Source organism: Etheostoma cragini, chromosome 12 (assembly GCF_013103735.1).
Source record: "Etheostoma cragini isolate CJK2018 chromosome 12, CSU_Ecrag_1.0, whole genome shotgun sequence".
Lineage (NCBI taxonomy): Eukaryota > Metazoa > Chordata > Actinopteri > Perciformes > Percidae > Etheostoma > Etheostoma cragini.
Window position 1 is genome coordinate 22,596,799 of NC_048418.1, and position 12,407 is coordinate 22,609,205.

The 12,407-nt window shown below is 39.5% G+C and overlaps 1 protein-coding gene across 2 annotated transcripts in view; it reads left to right on the top strand.

Annotated features, from left to right (window-relative positions):
• The window catches only part of pold3 (polymerase (DNA-directed), delta 3, accessory subunit), a 13,445-nt gene extending 8,723 nt beyond the window's left edge, over nt 1-4,722 (top strand). The window contains exons 9-12 of one of the 2 annotated variants that reach the window (XM_034887708.1): nt 1,375-1,478; nt 2,424-2,509; nt 3,919-4,000; nt 4,279-4,722. In XM_034887708.1, the coding sequence (XP_034743599.1) occupies nt 1,375-1,478; nt 2,424-2,509; nt 3,919-4,000; nt 4,279-4,484 (478 nt within the window). In that variant the 3' untranslated portion in view covers nt 4,485-4,722. The remainder of the gene's footprint in view (nt 1-1,374; nt 1,479-2,423; nt 2,510-3,918; nt 4,001-4,278) is intronic. The other variant, XM_034887709.1, reaches the window with a different exon arrangement.
• The last annotated feature ends 7,685 nt before the right edge of the window (nt 4,723-12,407 follow it).

Here is a 12,407-nt window from a genome sequence, read left to right on the forward strand (position 1 = left end):
TGGAAAAAGGCTGCAATGAAACAAAGAGTGAAAAATTTAAAGGGGTCTGAATACTTTCCGTACCCACTGTAGATATTTTCCTCATATTGTGCAGCCCTAGTTAAAAATGTAGCTTTTGTTTTACTAGCCAAATGGCGAGTCAATGTTCAGATATTACCAGCCACTTACTAAATAATAGATTTGTTTGTTTTATTTGGATTCCCATTGGCTTTAGCATAATCCTAAAAGCTATTGTTTGTGGTGTCCTATAATCTGTTTTTGTGACATCATATTACACACCATACATGCACACACATATTCTAACATTTGAAAATACAAATCATATTTAAATCTTACAGTTACGCAATTAATCAAAAGACTACGCTACTTTGACTAGATCTATATTAAGAGATAAGATATAACTAAAAGCCCTATAACAGGCGCTCTGTAATTTGGTATTAGATATTTAAATTTCTTTGATGGTAATACTGTATGTATGTATATTGTGTTTTTTATTTTTTTATTTAGGTAAAATAAAACTACCTCCTACTGCATGCCTCATTAGATAACGATGTGTATCAATAAATAGAGATATTTTGTACAAAAAGTAAAAGTTGTTATAACATTATGTTAAAAAAACATTAGACAATACATAATAGAGCTCAACTGGTAAAAGGATTTTTAAGACCAATACAAATATTAATTAAAAAATCCAATGTGCTGATATATATTTTAAAAAATAAAATAAAATCCTGGAATTTATTAATAAAACTTAAAGAGATTTCCATAATTAGATATTTGTAGTTATTTACAAATCTCACTAAAATAGTATAATTTCTTTTATTGTCACAACAGAACATCAAAATATATCAAAGTTCTGATAAATAAAATGTTTAAAAAACACTTAAGATAAGAAACTTAAAGTCCTTTGAACAAAAAAAAAATCGGTGTTACCAACATGGACGGTGTAGATCGCCCTCTGGTGGACAAACTATGCAACCCCAACACTCAGAACATGATTAACCGTCCGTTTTTTAAATATTTTTTTTATCGGCATTATAATGCCGATAAAATACCGATAGTTTGTGAAATGCCTAATATTGGCAGTTAATATCGGCCCGCCAATATATCTGTCGGGCTCTAATACACAAATCTTTTTTTTTTACTTTAAACCATGACAGGCTTTCATGCACTTTATCAACATTTGATCTAAACCCATACGAGAGAGCCACATGCAGCTTTATTCTGAATCAAAGTATGTTGCATTTCTTCTTCAGTTTAAGTTTTTAAAAGCTTTGAAAATGAAGCCATATTCATTGATTGATGACGGACTTGGTGCGCCAAAGTCAAATGTGGCTACAAATGTAATAAATTTGAGTGTTGCTCTTGTTGAAGCAAAACTAAGCGAATGGAGGATTCTGGCAGCGAGGAGGAGAAAATGGACAAGAAAAAGAGACGGAGGATAAAGAAGCCTGAACCAGACAGCAGCGATGAAGATGGTGAGCCATTTACTTGACTCTGTTTTTTTATGATTTTTCTATTTTGAAAAGTGCAAAAAAGGCTCAAAGTCAATTAGTTGCAAAAAACATGGAAGTGGTTTTGGTAGTTGACGACGGCGAAGGGACAGAATACTTCTTATTACCTCACGTTGAATGTAGTTTTCTTTCATAATGTTGTATATCATAAGAATACTCTTGGCCACAGTTCAGAGAATCATGGCCTCGTTCAGGGTTTCTCAAGTGGGGGTGTACCCCTAGGTGTACTTTGGAGGACTGAAGGGGGCATTTGTTGCAAAATGTTTTTCAATTACAAGGCTGTAGTTACTGCAACTGTCTTTATTTTCCAGGTTTTTCACTTGTTTCAACGTTTTTGTTGCTGTTTTTGAAGTTTGTCACCTTTTTTTTGAAGGTGTTGTCATTTTGTTTTGACCTATTCTTGCCTTTCTTCCTTACTGTTTGTCTATTTTTCCAGGGTTTATTTCAGCTTTTTTTCAAATTTGTCTTTTGGGGATTTTTTTGTCGCCTTAGTGTTGCCTTCTTTCCATCTACAGTTATATTGCTTTTTTGAAGTTTTTTTTGAAGTTTTGTACTATTTTCCACCTATTCTTGCTTTACTCCTTTCTTTCTACTGTCTTTTTACAAATTTCTTTGCCTTTTTTCAATAGCATTTAAATGTTTTCCAGTAACAAGGCTGTTGTAAATCTATCGCTGACATTGCTGTACTGTTCCTCTTTGTTTAGACCTTTTTTTTCTACCAAAAAATATTTCACGCTGGTCAGAGGGTACATGGCTTAAAAAACATTTTTTGAGAACCACCGGTCTAGTTTATGCATACTATAAAGCCAGCCCAGAATTTTATAACTTATACAAACCTTATAAAAGAAGCAAATATGAAAAGTGGGAATTTCCAAAGTCCTTCTAACTAATACTTGTTAACTTCTTCAGTCATTCCAGATTCCCCACAGCAGATGGAAACTAGAGAAGCTTCGCCAAGTCCTAAGAAGAAGGTAGAGTCTGTTTCACAGTCAAATGTAAGTGCTCAAACCTGAAGATTTTGATATTAACTCCATTCACTTTAAAAAACATCATTGATCCCAAAAGAGGCAATTCAACTTGCAGTAATCCAGCCAGATAAAAGCAGACTAGAATAAACACGATTGCAATTATCCAATAACCCAGCAGGTCAGTTAACAGCGGGTTAACCAATGGGTGACCCCAGGAAAGAGCAGCCGAGCGCAGACATATGCTCTCCGACATACGCAAAAGATAGCATCGTCCTAATGGCATTAAAGAGAATCAACAAGAAAGAACATGGCCAGAATTAGCATAATTCTCTTAGTTTTCTGGACTGTTTCTTGGAGCGGGAGCTCAGGTCTGGTAACTGGACCCCAGAGATCTCAGGGCGTTTTCACACCTGCAGTTCGTTTGCTTTGGCTTGAATCAGTTGATGAGTTTGTAAACTTGATCCGGTTTTGTTTCACACCTAGAAAAATCCAAGCGTACCAAAATGCGTCTTTACAAATCATGCAAGAATGTTTCCTCTTCTTATTGGTCACGTGTGTCTGGGGGCGGGAGCAAGAAAGTAAATACAGGAAGAATGTCCTGCGTTTTTCTTGCATCTCCTTAGGCAAACCAGCTCATTTCATTAAAATGATCAGAGATTGATGTTACTACGTCTGCTCTGGTCACCGAGACTTCGCTCTACCGGCGTCTGTCTCCGTTAGCGGCGGCTGGATTGACCACAGAGATGCGAGTGATGGATGGCAGTCTATTTCTTTGAGAGAAACATTGAAGCTGCTACAGTTTGCTGCTCTGCTGCATCACAGAATGCCAAACACACATGACTACAGGAGACATTCTATTCAATTATATTAAATTTATATAGCACCAAATCACAACAACAGTTATCTCAGCGCATTTCATAAAAGAGCAGGTCTAGACCGTATTCCGTGATATTATTATACACAGAGGCTAGCAATTGATTGAAAAAGTTAAGAGACTTCCAAAAAAGGATTGATAATAGCTCCATTAAATGTTTCTTTGAAATTAAGAGTTCAGCTTCTGCATTAAGTGGATCGTTGTTGTCCTCATTTGATGAAGGGATTTGTATTGTTAATCAAACTTAAGGTTAGAGTGGAATATAGTATAATTTATATACAACTCAATATTCAACTTTTTCACCATGGTAACGGATGGAATTAGGCTCAAGACCGTTCTTCCTAAAGATAAGAGTTCTTCAGCGGTCACATTGAGCTCCAGCTAGTTGTCATCACAGCAATGCAACGTGTGCGTGTGCGTGTGCGTGTGTGTGTGTGTGTGTGTGCGCGTGTGACAATTTACTTATCCCACTATTGGACATTGATAAAATGTGTTTTTGTGTGTGTATTAAACATAAATTAGCTAACTAAACATTCCCGTTTTTTTGTTTTCTATTCAACAGCAGGGAAACTGTGAGATGAAGACGAGGAAAAGGAGACGCGTCCTGAAATCCCGTACCTTTGTAGATGACGAAGGATGCATCGGTATGAAAAGCACAGATACAATTAAAAGCTCCCCCCTCTGAAGCAAAACTTTATTTCTATAGCAACATAAAATAAAACTTTGTTCAATAAATTATGTACAAAACATGTAAAAACGCGCATGCTTGCTCATACACACACCCGCTCACAAACACACACAGTAAAGATTATCATTGAACAGCGACAAACTCAGTTATACATAGACTTTTGTTAAAAGCAGGGTTTTTAGTTTGTTAAATGTATACTACATGTAATTAATTCTCTCCCCCCTCCCTCCCCAGTGACAGAAAAAGGCTATGAGAGTGAATCGTGCTCTGAAGCAGAGGACGACAGTCAGGCCCCTAAACACACTCCGAACGATCCCATGCCTGCAAAACGACCAGGAAGTAGCAAACAAGACGAGAAGAAAAGTCAAAAGAAAGCGCCCGCAAATTCAAATAAAGGAACAAAACAAGCTTCGATTATGGGATTTTTCCAAAAGAAATGATGGGAGGACAGCGTTGGACACTTGTATAGGGGCCAAGAGACAAAAAACACTGTTGTAGACTTTCTAGGACCATTTTTGATAAAAAAATGTAACGCATCACCTTGACAAATGGTGAATGCAAATCACTTCTGAAAAAAGGACCACACGGACGTGTCAATCAGGATGAAAACCATATTGCTTTTCATCTAATCAACTGTGAATACATGCTGTACTCAATAAATATCAAATGCTGAAGCTTTCTAAAATGTTTTTTTTTTTTTTCTCTAAATAAAAGCATCCTTTTGTAGGACGTTGACTGTTTTTGGTCCCAAAAAGTATGACTTCCTTTTTTCTTAAGTGAAGCCTATTTTCGGTCACCCACCTTCTGACATTCAATAGTTCTAAACTGAGAGTTGAGAGAACTATGTTCTTATCTTCATGAGAAACCAATAACAGTCATCTGCATATAAAAAAAATGCTCACATAAAAAAAAAGTGGAACCAAGACACTACCTTGTGGGACCCCACAGTCTGTGTTGTGGTTGAGACATTGTTCCCCCAAAATCCACCAGTTGCTTCCTATCCTTCAGGTAAGAACTCACTCATCTGACGGCTAAGGCATTAAAACCAATGGCTTTTAATTTGTGCACCCAAATGCCATGGTCAACGGTATCATACGGCACATAGCTGAGGGGCACAGGCGTTGAGCACCCCAGGACAGACGCCATCAGGGCCTGCAGCCTTAGAGTGGAGGCTACTCTGCTGTCTTTTTACCTGGTCAGCAGTGGGGCACAAAGAGGTTACAGGTGGGGTAGGGGGTAGGGATCTCCCAGAGGAGGGGTGGGGGGCAGGAGCCATAGCATCAAATCTGTTAAAGAACAGAGTAAAGACTGTTAAAGTCCTCCCTCATGTTAAATTAAACGTCCATACGTTGCAGCACAGCAGACCAGTTAACCCTCATGTTGTACTCGTGTCAAATTGACCCGTTTTCCTATATTAATGTTCTTTTTAACTACCATCTTTTTAATTACAAATTTTAATTACCCGAAATAACATAATTGATTTCACAAAAGACTCTTTGGCAAGTAAAAATCTTTTTATTTAATTTTATATATATATTTATTTGTAAAAAGAAATTGAGGTGGTTTTCAAAATAGTATTGAGTAAAAGTTGCCATTTTCCAGTCTCCATCAACATACTTTGCTTTAACTTTGGTCAAAATAATTCTTAATTTCTGCTTTTCTAAGTCAAACATTAGGTATAATTTCCTATAAATGAGGTTTATTGACCTTGAATTCAAAAAATAAATGTGAAACTAAAGTTAATAAGTTACTGTTACGTACATAGTGTCAAACATCAAAAACGTGAGAAACATTGAAAAAAAACTATCAAAAGTGTTGGGGAAAAAAGGACAAAAACGTAAGAAAAAGTTTTAAAAAGAACGATCAAAAATCTTCAACAAAAGTGTTGATTTTCAATTTTGACAACACAAGGGTTAATTAGCTGGCCTACTATCTTTGCTATACTTTTTCAACAACCTGATTCTTAAAGCGCAATTGCAATTGAGCATTGCTTTATCTTTTGAGTGCAGAAAACAATAGAACAATCACTCAATCCATAATTACTTACCCCTCGTTCTGCTATTCCAGACTTTTCTGACACTAGAACAAGTTCAACTAGAAAATTCCGCAGAGATTTTAATATGAAGGTAAAAAAGGTGCAAATGTGAGAGTGCGTGGATATGATGTGAGCACTTGTAGAATATGATTTGAAAGCGCGTAGATTATATTTTTTACAAGCTCTCAAATCATATTCTACAAGTGCTCACATCTCATCTACGGTCGGGAGAAACCGTGCTTGATATCTGAATGCCCATTCAGCCCGCCAAAGTCCTTTCTTCGGTTTAAACTTTTAATTATGGTTCTACGTTAAAGTATGGTGATACAGTATGGCCCCAAAGAGGTGGCGCAAATCTCTTTGAAAAGTCATAGCACACCATTCCCGATCATTACACACGTTTTGATGTATTTGGTGTGCACGTGTTGGCAACGCTCCGGGACTAGTTGTTGGACAAAAATGTGGCGAAAGATGGCGAATAAGAAATAGTGGTTAGAATCTGTTTTCCTGTGTTTATTTCTTAGCCTGGTTCTGTTTTGTCAGGTATTTTTTGGTGTTGTCTTTGTTCTTATTCCTGTTTTATTTGGAAGTCTGTTCTCTGTCTTGTCTTTAGTTCTACTTCCTTTGCTTGCCCGCTCCCGTGATTACCAGATGTTTTCCACCTGTTTCCCAGCCCTCTTGTCACCTGCCTTTTGTTACCTCGTTACCCTCTGTATTTAGTCTTTGGACTTTCCCTATCCTGTGTCTGATCATTATTTCTGTTTGGTGCATCTGTGTGTTTAGCAACCTTATTCCTGTGATTCCTCTTTGCCTCTTGCCTCAGTTAAATTTGTTGCCTGCCTGTTTTGCTGGACACTTTGTTGGTTTGTTTATTAAACCCTAACCTTGGAAGCTCAACTTTGCCTGCCTGCTCGCTGCACTTGGGTCCTACATTTCATACACTGGCAACAAAATGACTAATTACTCCACTACTAATACAAGTAGACATAATACAATACAACTATCCTAATTAAATTGGCACAACAGAAATCACAACTAATATTACAGTTTGGGATAAAAATTTAAATATTGCACAACATGCATCTTAAAACTTACTAAACTCATTAACAAAAATAACTTAACTAATTTAAAACCTTACAAAAATTAAGTGCTATTACTTAAATTCTATGCTGTTGTGTTTTGGGCTTACACATATGCAGCCAGGAGCTGCATAGAAGAGTATCTCTTAATAAGGCCTAGACACAATTTTAGAAATAGTTGCACTGTTTCTCTGCAATAGATTTGTTAAATGTTTATATTCACAGTTAGTGAAAGTGCAAGAATGGAGAGTTGGACAGGTGCTTCGAGATGGAAAGTAAGGTTGAGGCAGGCAGAGGGGAAGCCAGGCAGTACTGGGGAGGGGGGGGCAGCTGTGTATTCAGACCAGGATCACATGAGTAGTTTAACAATTCGACGCTGTTGAGGTTAACAGCTCAGCTGGATATACTGCAGAGGTGACTAGTGGAATGAGCTGCAGCTGTGTAGAAGCTGTGAGGAGGGAATGGCCACGCCCCTTGACCCAGATCCTCAAGCCACGCCTCCAGCCACGGCAGGTGAAGACAACAGAACAGTAACCCAATACAATAACACAACATTAACCTACATAGACTTCCTTTATTGGGTTGTTGGCCGTTACTTTAACCTAAATGAGCCATTATCAGCTGTGTGGCAGAGAGTTGGCCCTACATGGCTCTCACCACTGCACCTGCAGAATTATCTGGTCAGACAGTATGGCCAATCAGCTTGCTCTGTTGCCCTCTAGCTCACCCAGTAAGACCGTGCACCCCTTTTGCAGCAGCATGGGTTAGAATCTGACTTGAGTACTTTTGCTGTGTGTCGTTCACCCCGCTTTTATCCCCCCCACCCTTTCCTGTCTATCCACTGTCCGTGTCAAAATACATAAAAGCCGAAAAAAAGTAGAGTACATGTGTATATTTGACCACTTGACAATTCTAGTATTGACCATATTTCATTTAATTCAATTACATTCCAAAAAAGGAGAAAAATGTAACAAATGTTACACAATGACAATAAAAGTTGATCCAACCAGGGAGTCTGATTGGCCAAACATTCAGAACATGCTCAAATCAGCAACAATACAATGTTGAATCAAAAACTGTTTTTGAAACATTTGTCTTAATTAAGTGAATTAAATAAATAAGAAAACAGAGTGAAAATAACATTAATATAGTGATTCACGACGCCCTGTTAACCTTATTGGAAATGTTCCTTTAAAACTGTGACTCTGTGCTACTTTAAAAAACAGTTTTGACATGTGAACGACATTGCTTCATTAGTCACAAAGCCCTGTCTGCACACACTGCCAGCAGAGTAACCCTTTCAGTGTTTGCCACATTTTTTATATTTTCAGCGCTTTACAATCCAGCAGCAGTGGACAATTGGTGAAGCAGACAAAAGTGTGCCAAAATAAAGTTTGACTGAATCAGGAACTGACCTGAAAACTTGAAAAATAGAAACGTAAGACAGGAGAAAAGCAGCAGGGAGCGTCCACGGGGCCACTGACATTTGCTTATCCTTATTTAAGAATCATACCGCAAACAAAAGCAAAATTGCACAAGAACTTCACATTTCCATTGCATTTGCTACACTCTGCACAGCTATTGTGACTCTTAAAGTTTTCTCTTAAGGCTTCCAATATATATATATATATATATATATATATATATATATATATATATATATATATATATATATATATATATATATCACACTGACAGCAGCTTAAATGTCCACCTCTCCATTTTCAGCTATCATTTTGTGTCCGTCCATCTAAACATTTACTGATGTCCTATCACTCAGCGGCTTCCTGTCATGCTGCTCAGGGTGATTGTGGATGTTGGCCTCACTGGATCCTGAAACAACGAGGCATCAAGGCTTATAGGTGTACACTAATTCAATTGTTTTACAGTTGTATATAACTTTTTAAGTATTATTCGTTTATCCTCATCTAGACAGACATTTACATTCTTCATTTATACACATTTATTTAACTTTTGATCATTTTAAAATATTTAATGACTTTTGGTTTACATGAGACATGAAACACTTTATCATTGATCATTATCAGCCGATATTTCCTAAAACTGCATGACTGGGTTCTCATCTAGCTGCGGATAAACTACTACACCACAAATCAACAACTGCGTACAGCTGCGCACCTGTGACTGTCTGTTCATGTGAAGTCCTGCCTCCCACCCAACTTATTGCAAGTAGGTGCTCAGGCACGCGCACGCAGAATTTAGAATTAGAACGTTAGAAAAGCTGTAGACTGTGTGCAACTTCTACAAAGTGTGACTGCTACATAGAAGTCTGGTTCATCATCCACACCATCAGTTTTGTCAGTAGAAAAATCATAAAAGTGAACGTTTTTGGCACGGATAAAGCAACCAAATCAAACGTACATCTCTATGCACAAAGCCATCAAGAACTGAAAATAGCACTTTGAAACATACCGTATCTGTTATGGGGGGACAGAAGGATGGACTCAAACGCATGGCTCACAGGTAAGGTGTTTATTAGAAAAAGAGGGAATGGGAGTAGGGAGATGGACGCTGGGAGCAGGTGGGCGGCGAACCGAGGAAGAGGAGCGGGACGAGGGAAGCAGCTACGGGAGGAGCCGGGAGCTAAGGCGGAGGAGGAGGTGAGGATACGGAGAGCAGAGACACGGGGAATGGAGCCGGGCGGCGATGAGAGAGAGAGAGAGATGGATGCTGAGAGCTGCGGTGGCAGGGATGCAGCAGTGCAAGGAGCGGAGCAGGATGATGAGGAGGAGACGCCGTGGGAGGAGGACTGGTGGGGGGTCCGAAGCCAGCTGGCCGGAGATGAACCATGTAGCTGATCTGATGATCAAGTGAAGAGTGGATGCAGAGCCGGGGTAGATAACGGAATGGCGGGAGAGAGTGAAGACTGGCAGGTGTGTCTGATGATGATGATTGGCGTTGATGGGAGGCAGGTGTGTGTGATCAGCTGCCTTCGGACGGGAGAGCGGAAAACCAAAACACAAGACAGGCAGGGCAAACCAAAACAAGACAGACAGGGTAAAACAAGACGTGAAGTAGGAAAAAAATAATAAATACCACAGACTCACGACCAGCCGGGCCCCCACAATGACAGTACCCCCTCCTCGACGTAGGCCTCCAGGCGGACCGCCAGGCTTGTCCCGGTGGGCCTTGTAGAACTCGTCCCCAGCATGTTCCCTTGGATCAGAGAGGCTCCAAAATCAGGGTAGCAGCTGTCGCCTTGGTCCCGCTCCATGTTCTGTGAGGCAATGTTCAACTGCTACACTGCAGTGCCCAGCTACGTCCTGCTACGTCCTGCTGTGCCTTGTAATGCCGCACAGTGTCAATGTTGTGCCATGAACTACTACAAAGAACTGCTACAAACTACAATTTTTTTCTATTTTTGTTATTGCCACTCTTCATTCTAACCCCAACGGCCCGTCAGACACCACCTACCAAGAGCCTGGGTCTGACCGAGGTTTCTGCCTAAAAGGAAGTTTTTCCTCGCCACTGTCACACTGTTGCTTGCTCTGGAGGAAACTACTAGAACTGTTGGGTCCTTGTAAATTCTGGAGTGTGGTCTATCTGTATAGTGTCTTGAGATAACTCTTGTTATGAATTGATACTATAAACAAAATTGAATAGAGTGCGGTCCAGGATTTGGCTGGTCGGGATCCAGGAGCGTTCCTCCGGGCTGTAGCCAGCCCAGTCCACCAGGTACCTGTATCCCCGACCCCTACGTCGTACGTCCAGGAGGCAGCGTACCGTATAGACCGGGTGGCCGTCGATGATCAGTGGGGGTGGAGGTGCTGCCACTGGGATGGTTTGGAGACTGGTGTTGACTGGTTTGACCCTCGACCGCCACATGCGTTGTGTCTGAGGTTGATTTGCTAATCAACACATTATTAAGTTGCAAAGGGAGAAACTAATGTCGATAAAGTGACAAGTTACAATTGGATGTTTGTCCGCTGTTTAATTTTGAAATCTACCAGATCCTCTGTGCATTTAACTTCCTGTGTGGTACGATCTCATTGATGGGTTTTGAAGCATCAAGGCCCCACGAAGAAGAAGTAATTTTAGCCTACTTATTGAAATCTTTCATTGTTAGCTGTTTGAATGTTTCAACTTATATGGACTGGCGTGTTATTTGTGGTATTACTCCTCGATCACGATTATTCAATTAATAAATAGCCAGAGAGTGATGACGTTACGACATACACAGTGCTGCCACCACCTGTCTGTTCTCAGTCATAACTTATTTCTGGAGTATGATCAAGTTCTTCTCTGCATGGAGGTTGTTTTAAATTGTATTTATATTTTTGGAAGTATGCAATATCTATATATCTATCTATATATGTGTAGAGGGAAAAGATGATCTGTCAAGCTTTTGCAAACATAGCATGTGTTCTCTGGTTTGCCACAAAGTGGGAGTCTTTCAGGCTTTACAAATTTTTTAATATACTGTATAACAACATAGCTTATGGAACAAAACAATGGGATTGTACATTTCCTTAGTTTGTGGTGTTCTCCTCTGTCACCCACTGTGGCGGCCAAGTTTTCCCGCTGTAATAACAAGAGATTGTTATTCATTTAGGTCTCTACATCAGCCATGAATTAAATTCAAAACATGACAAGGTTAAGGGCAATGAAGAACAGAAAGCCACCCCTTCATTCAGAAGCTTTAGAAACTTACAGTAACCTGATAACAGTGAGTTACCTGCCTATGGTAACATTTCGGTTACGGTTTCAATATGCATTACCTACAATGTAGCCATTTATTTGAAATCATATACCACTGTTTTGAAGGTATCCATTGGAAAAGACCCCTACAATTTGCTGCACAATAATAGTCTTGAAAATGTGGTCATGAAAGACCTACCAAGTCTTTGGACTTTTGTAAATACCTTTAACCAATGTGTGTTACTTTAGCATCCCAATGGGGACATCTAATGAAAGGAAAAAGGACATCTTTGCTCAAAATAAATTGGTGAATATGTCTAACATACACTCACCGGCCACTTTATTAGGTACCCCATGCTAGTAACGGGTTGGACCCCCTTTTGCCTTCAGAACTGCCTCAATTCTTCGTGGCATAGATTCAACAAGGTGCTGGAAGCATTCCTCAGGGAGTTTGGTCCATATTGACATGATGGCATCACAGAGTTGCCGCAGATTTGTCGGCTGCACATCCCTGATGCGAATCTCCCGTCCCACCACATCCCAAAGATGCTCTATTGGATTGAGATCTGGTGACTGTGGAGGCCATTTGA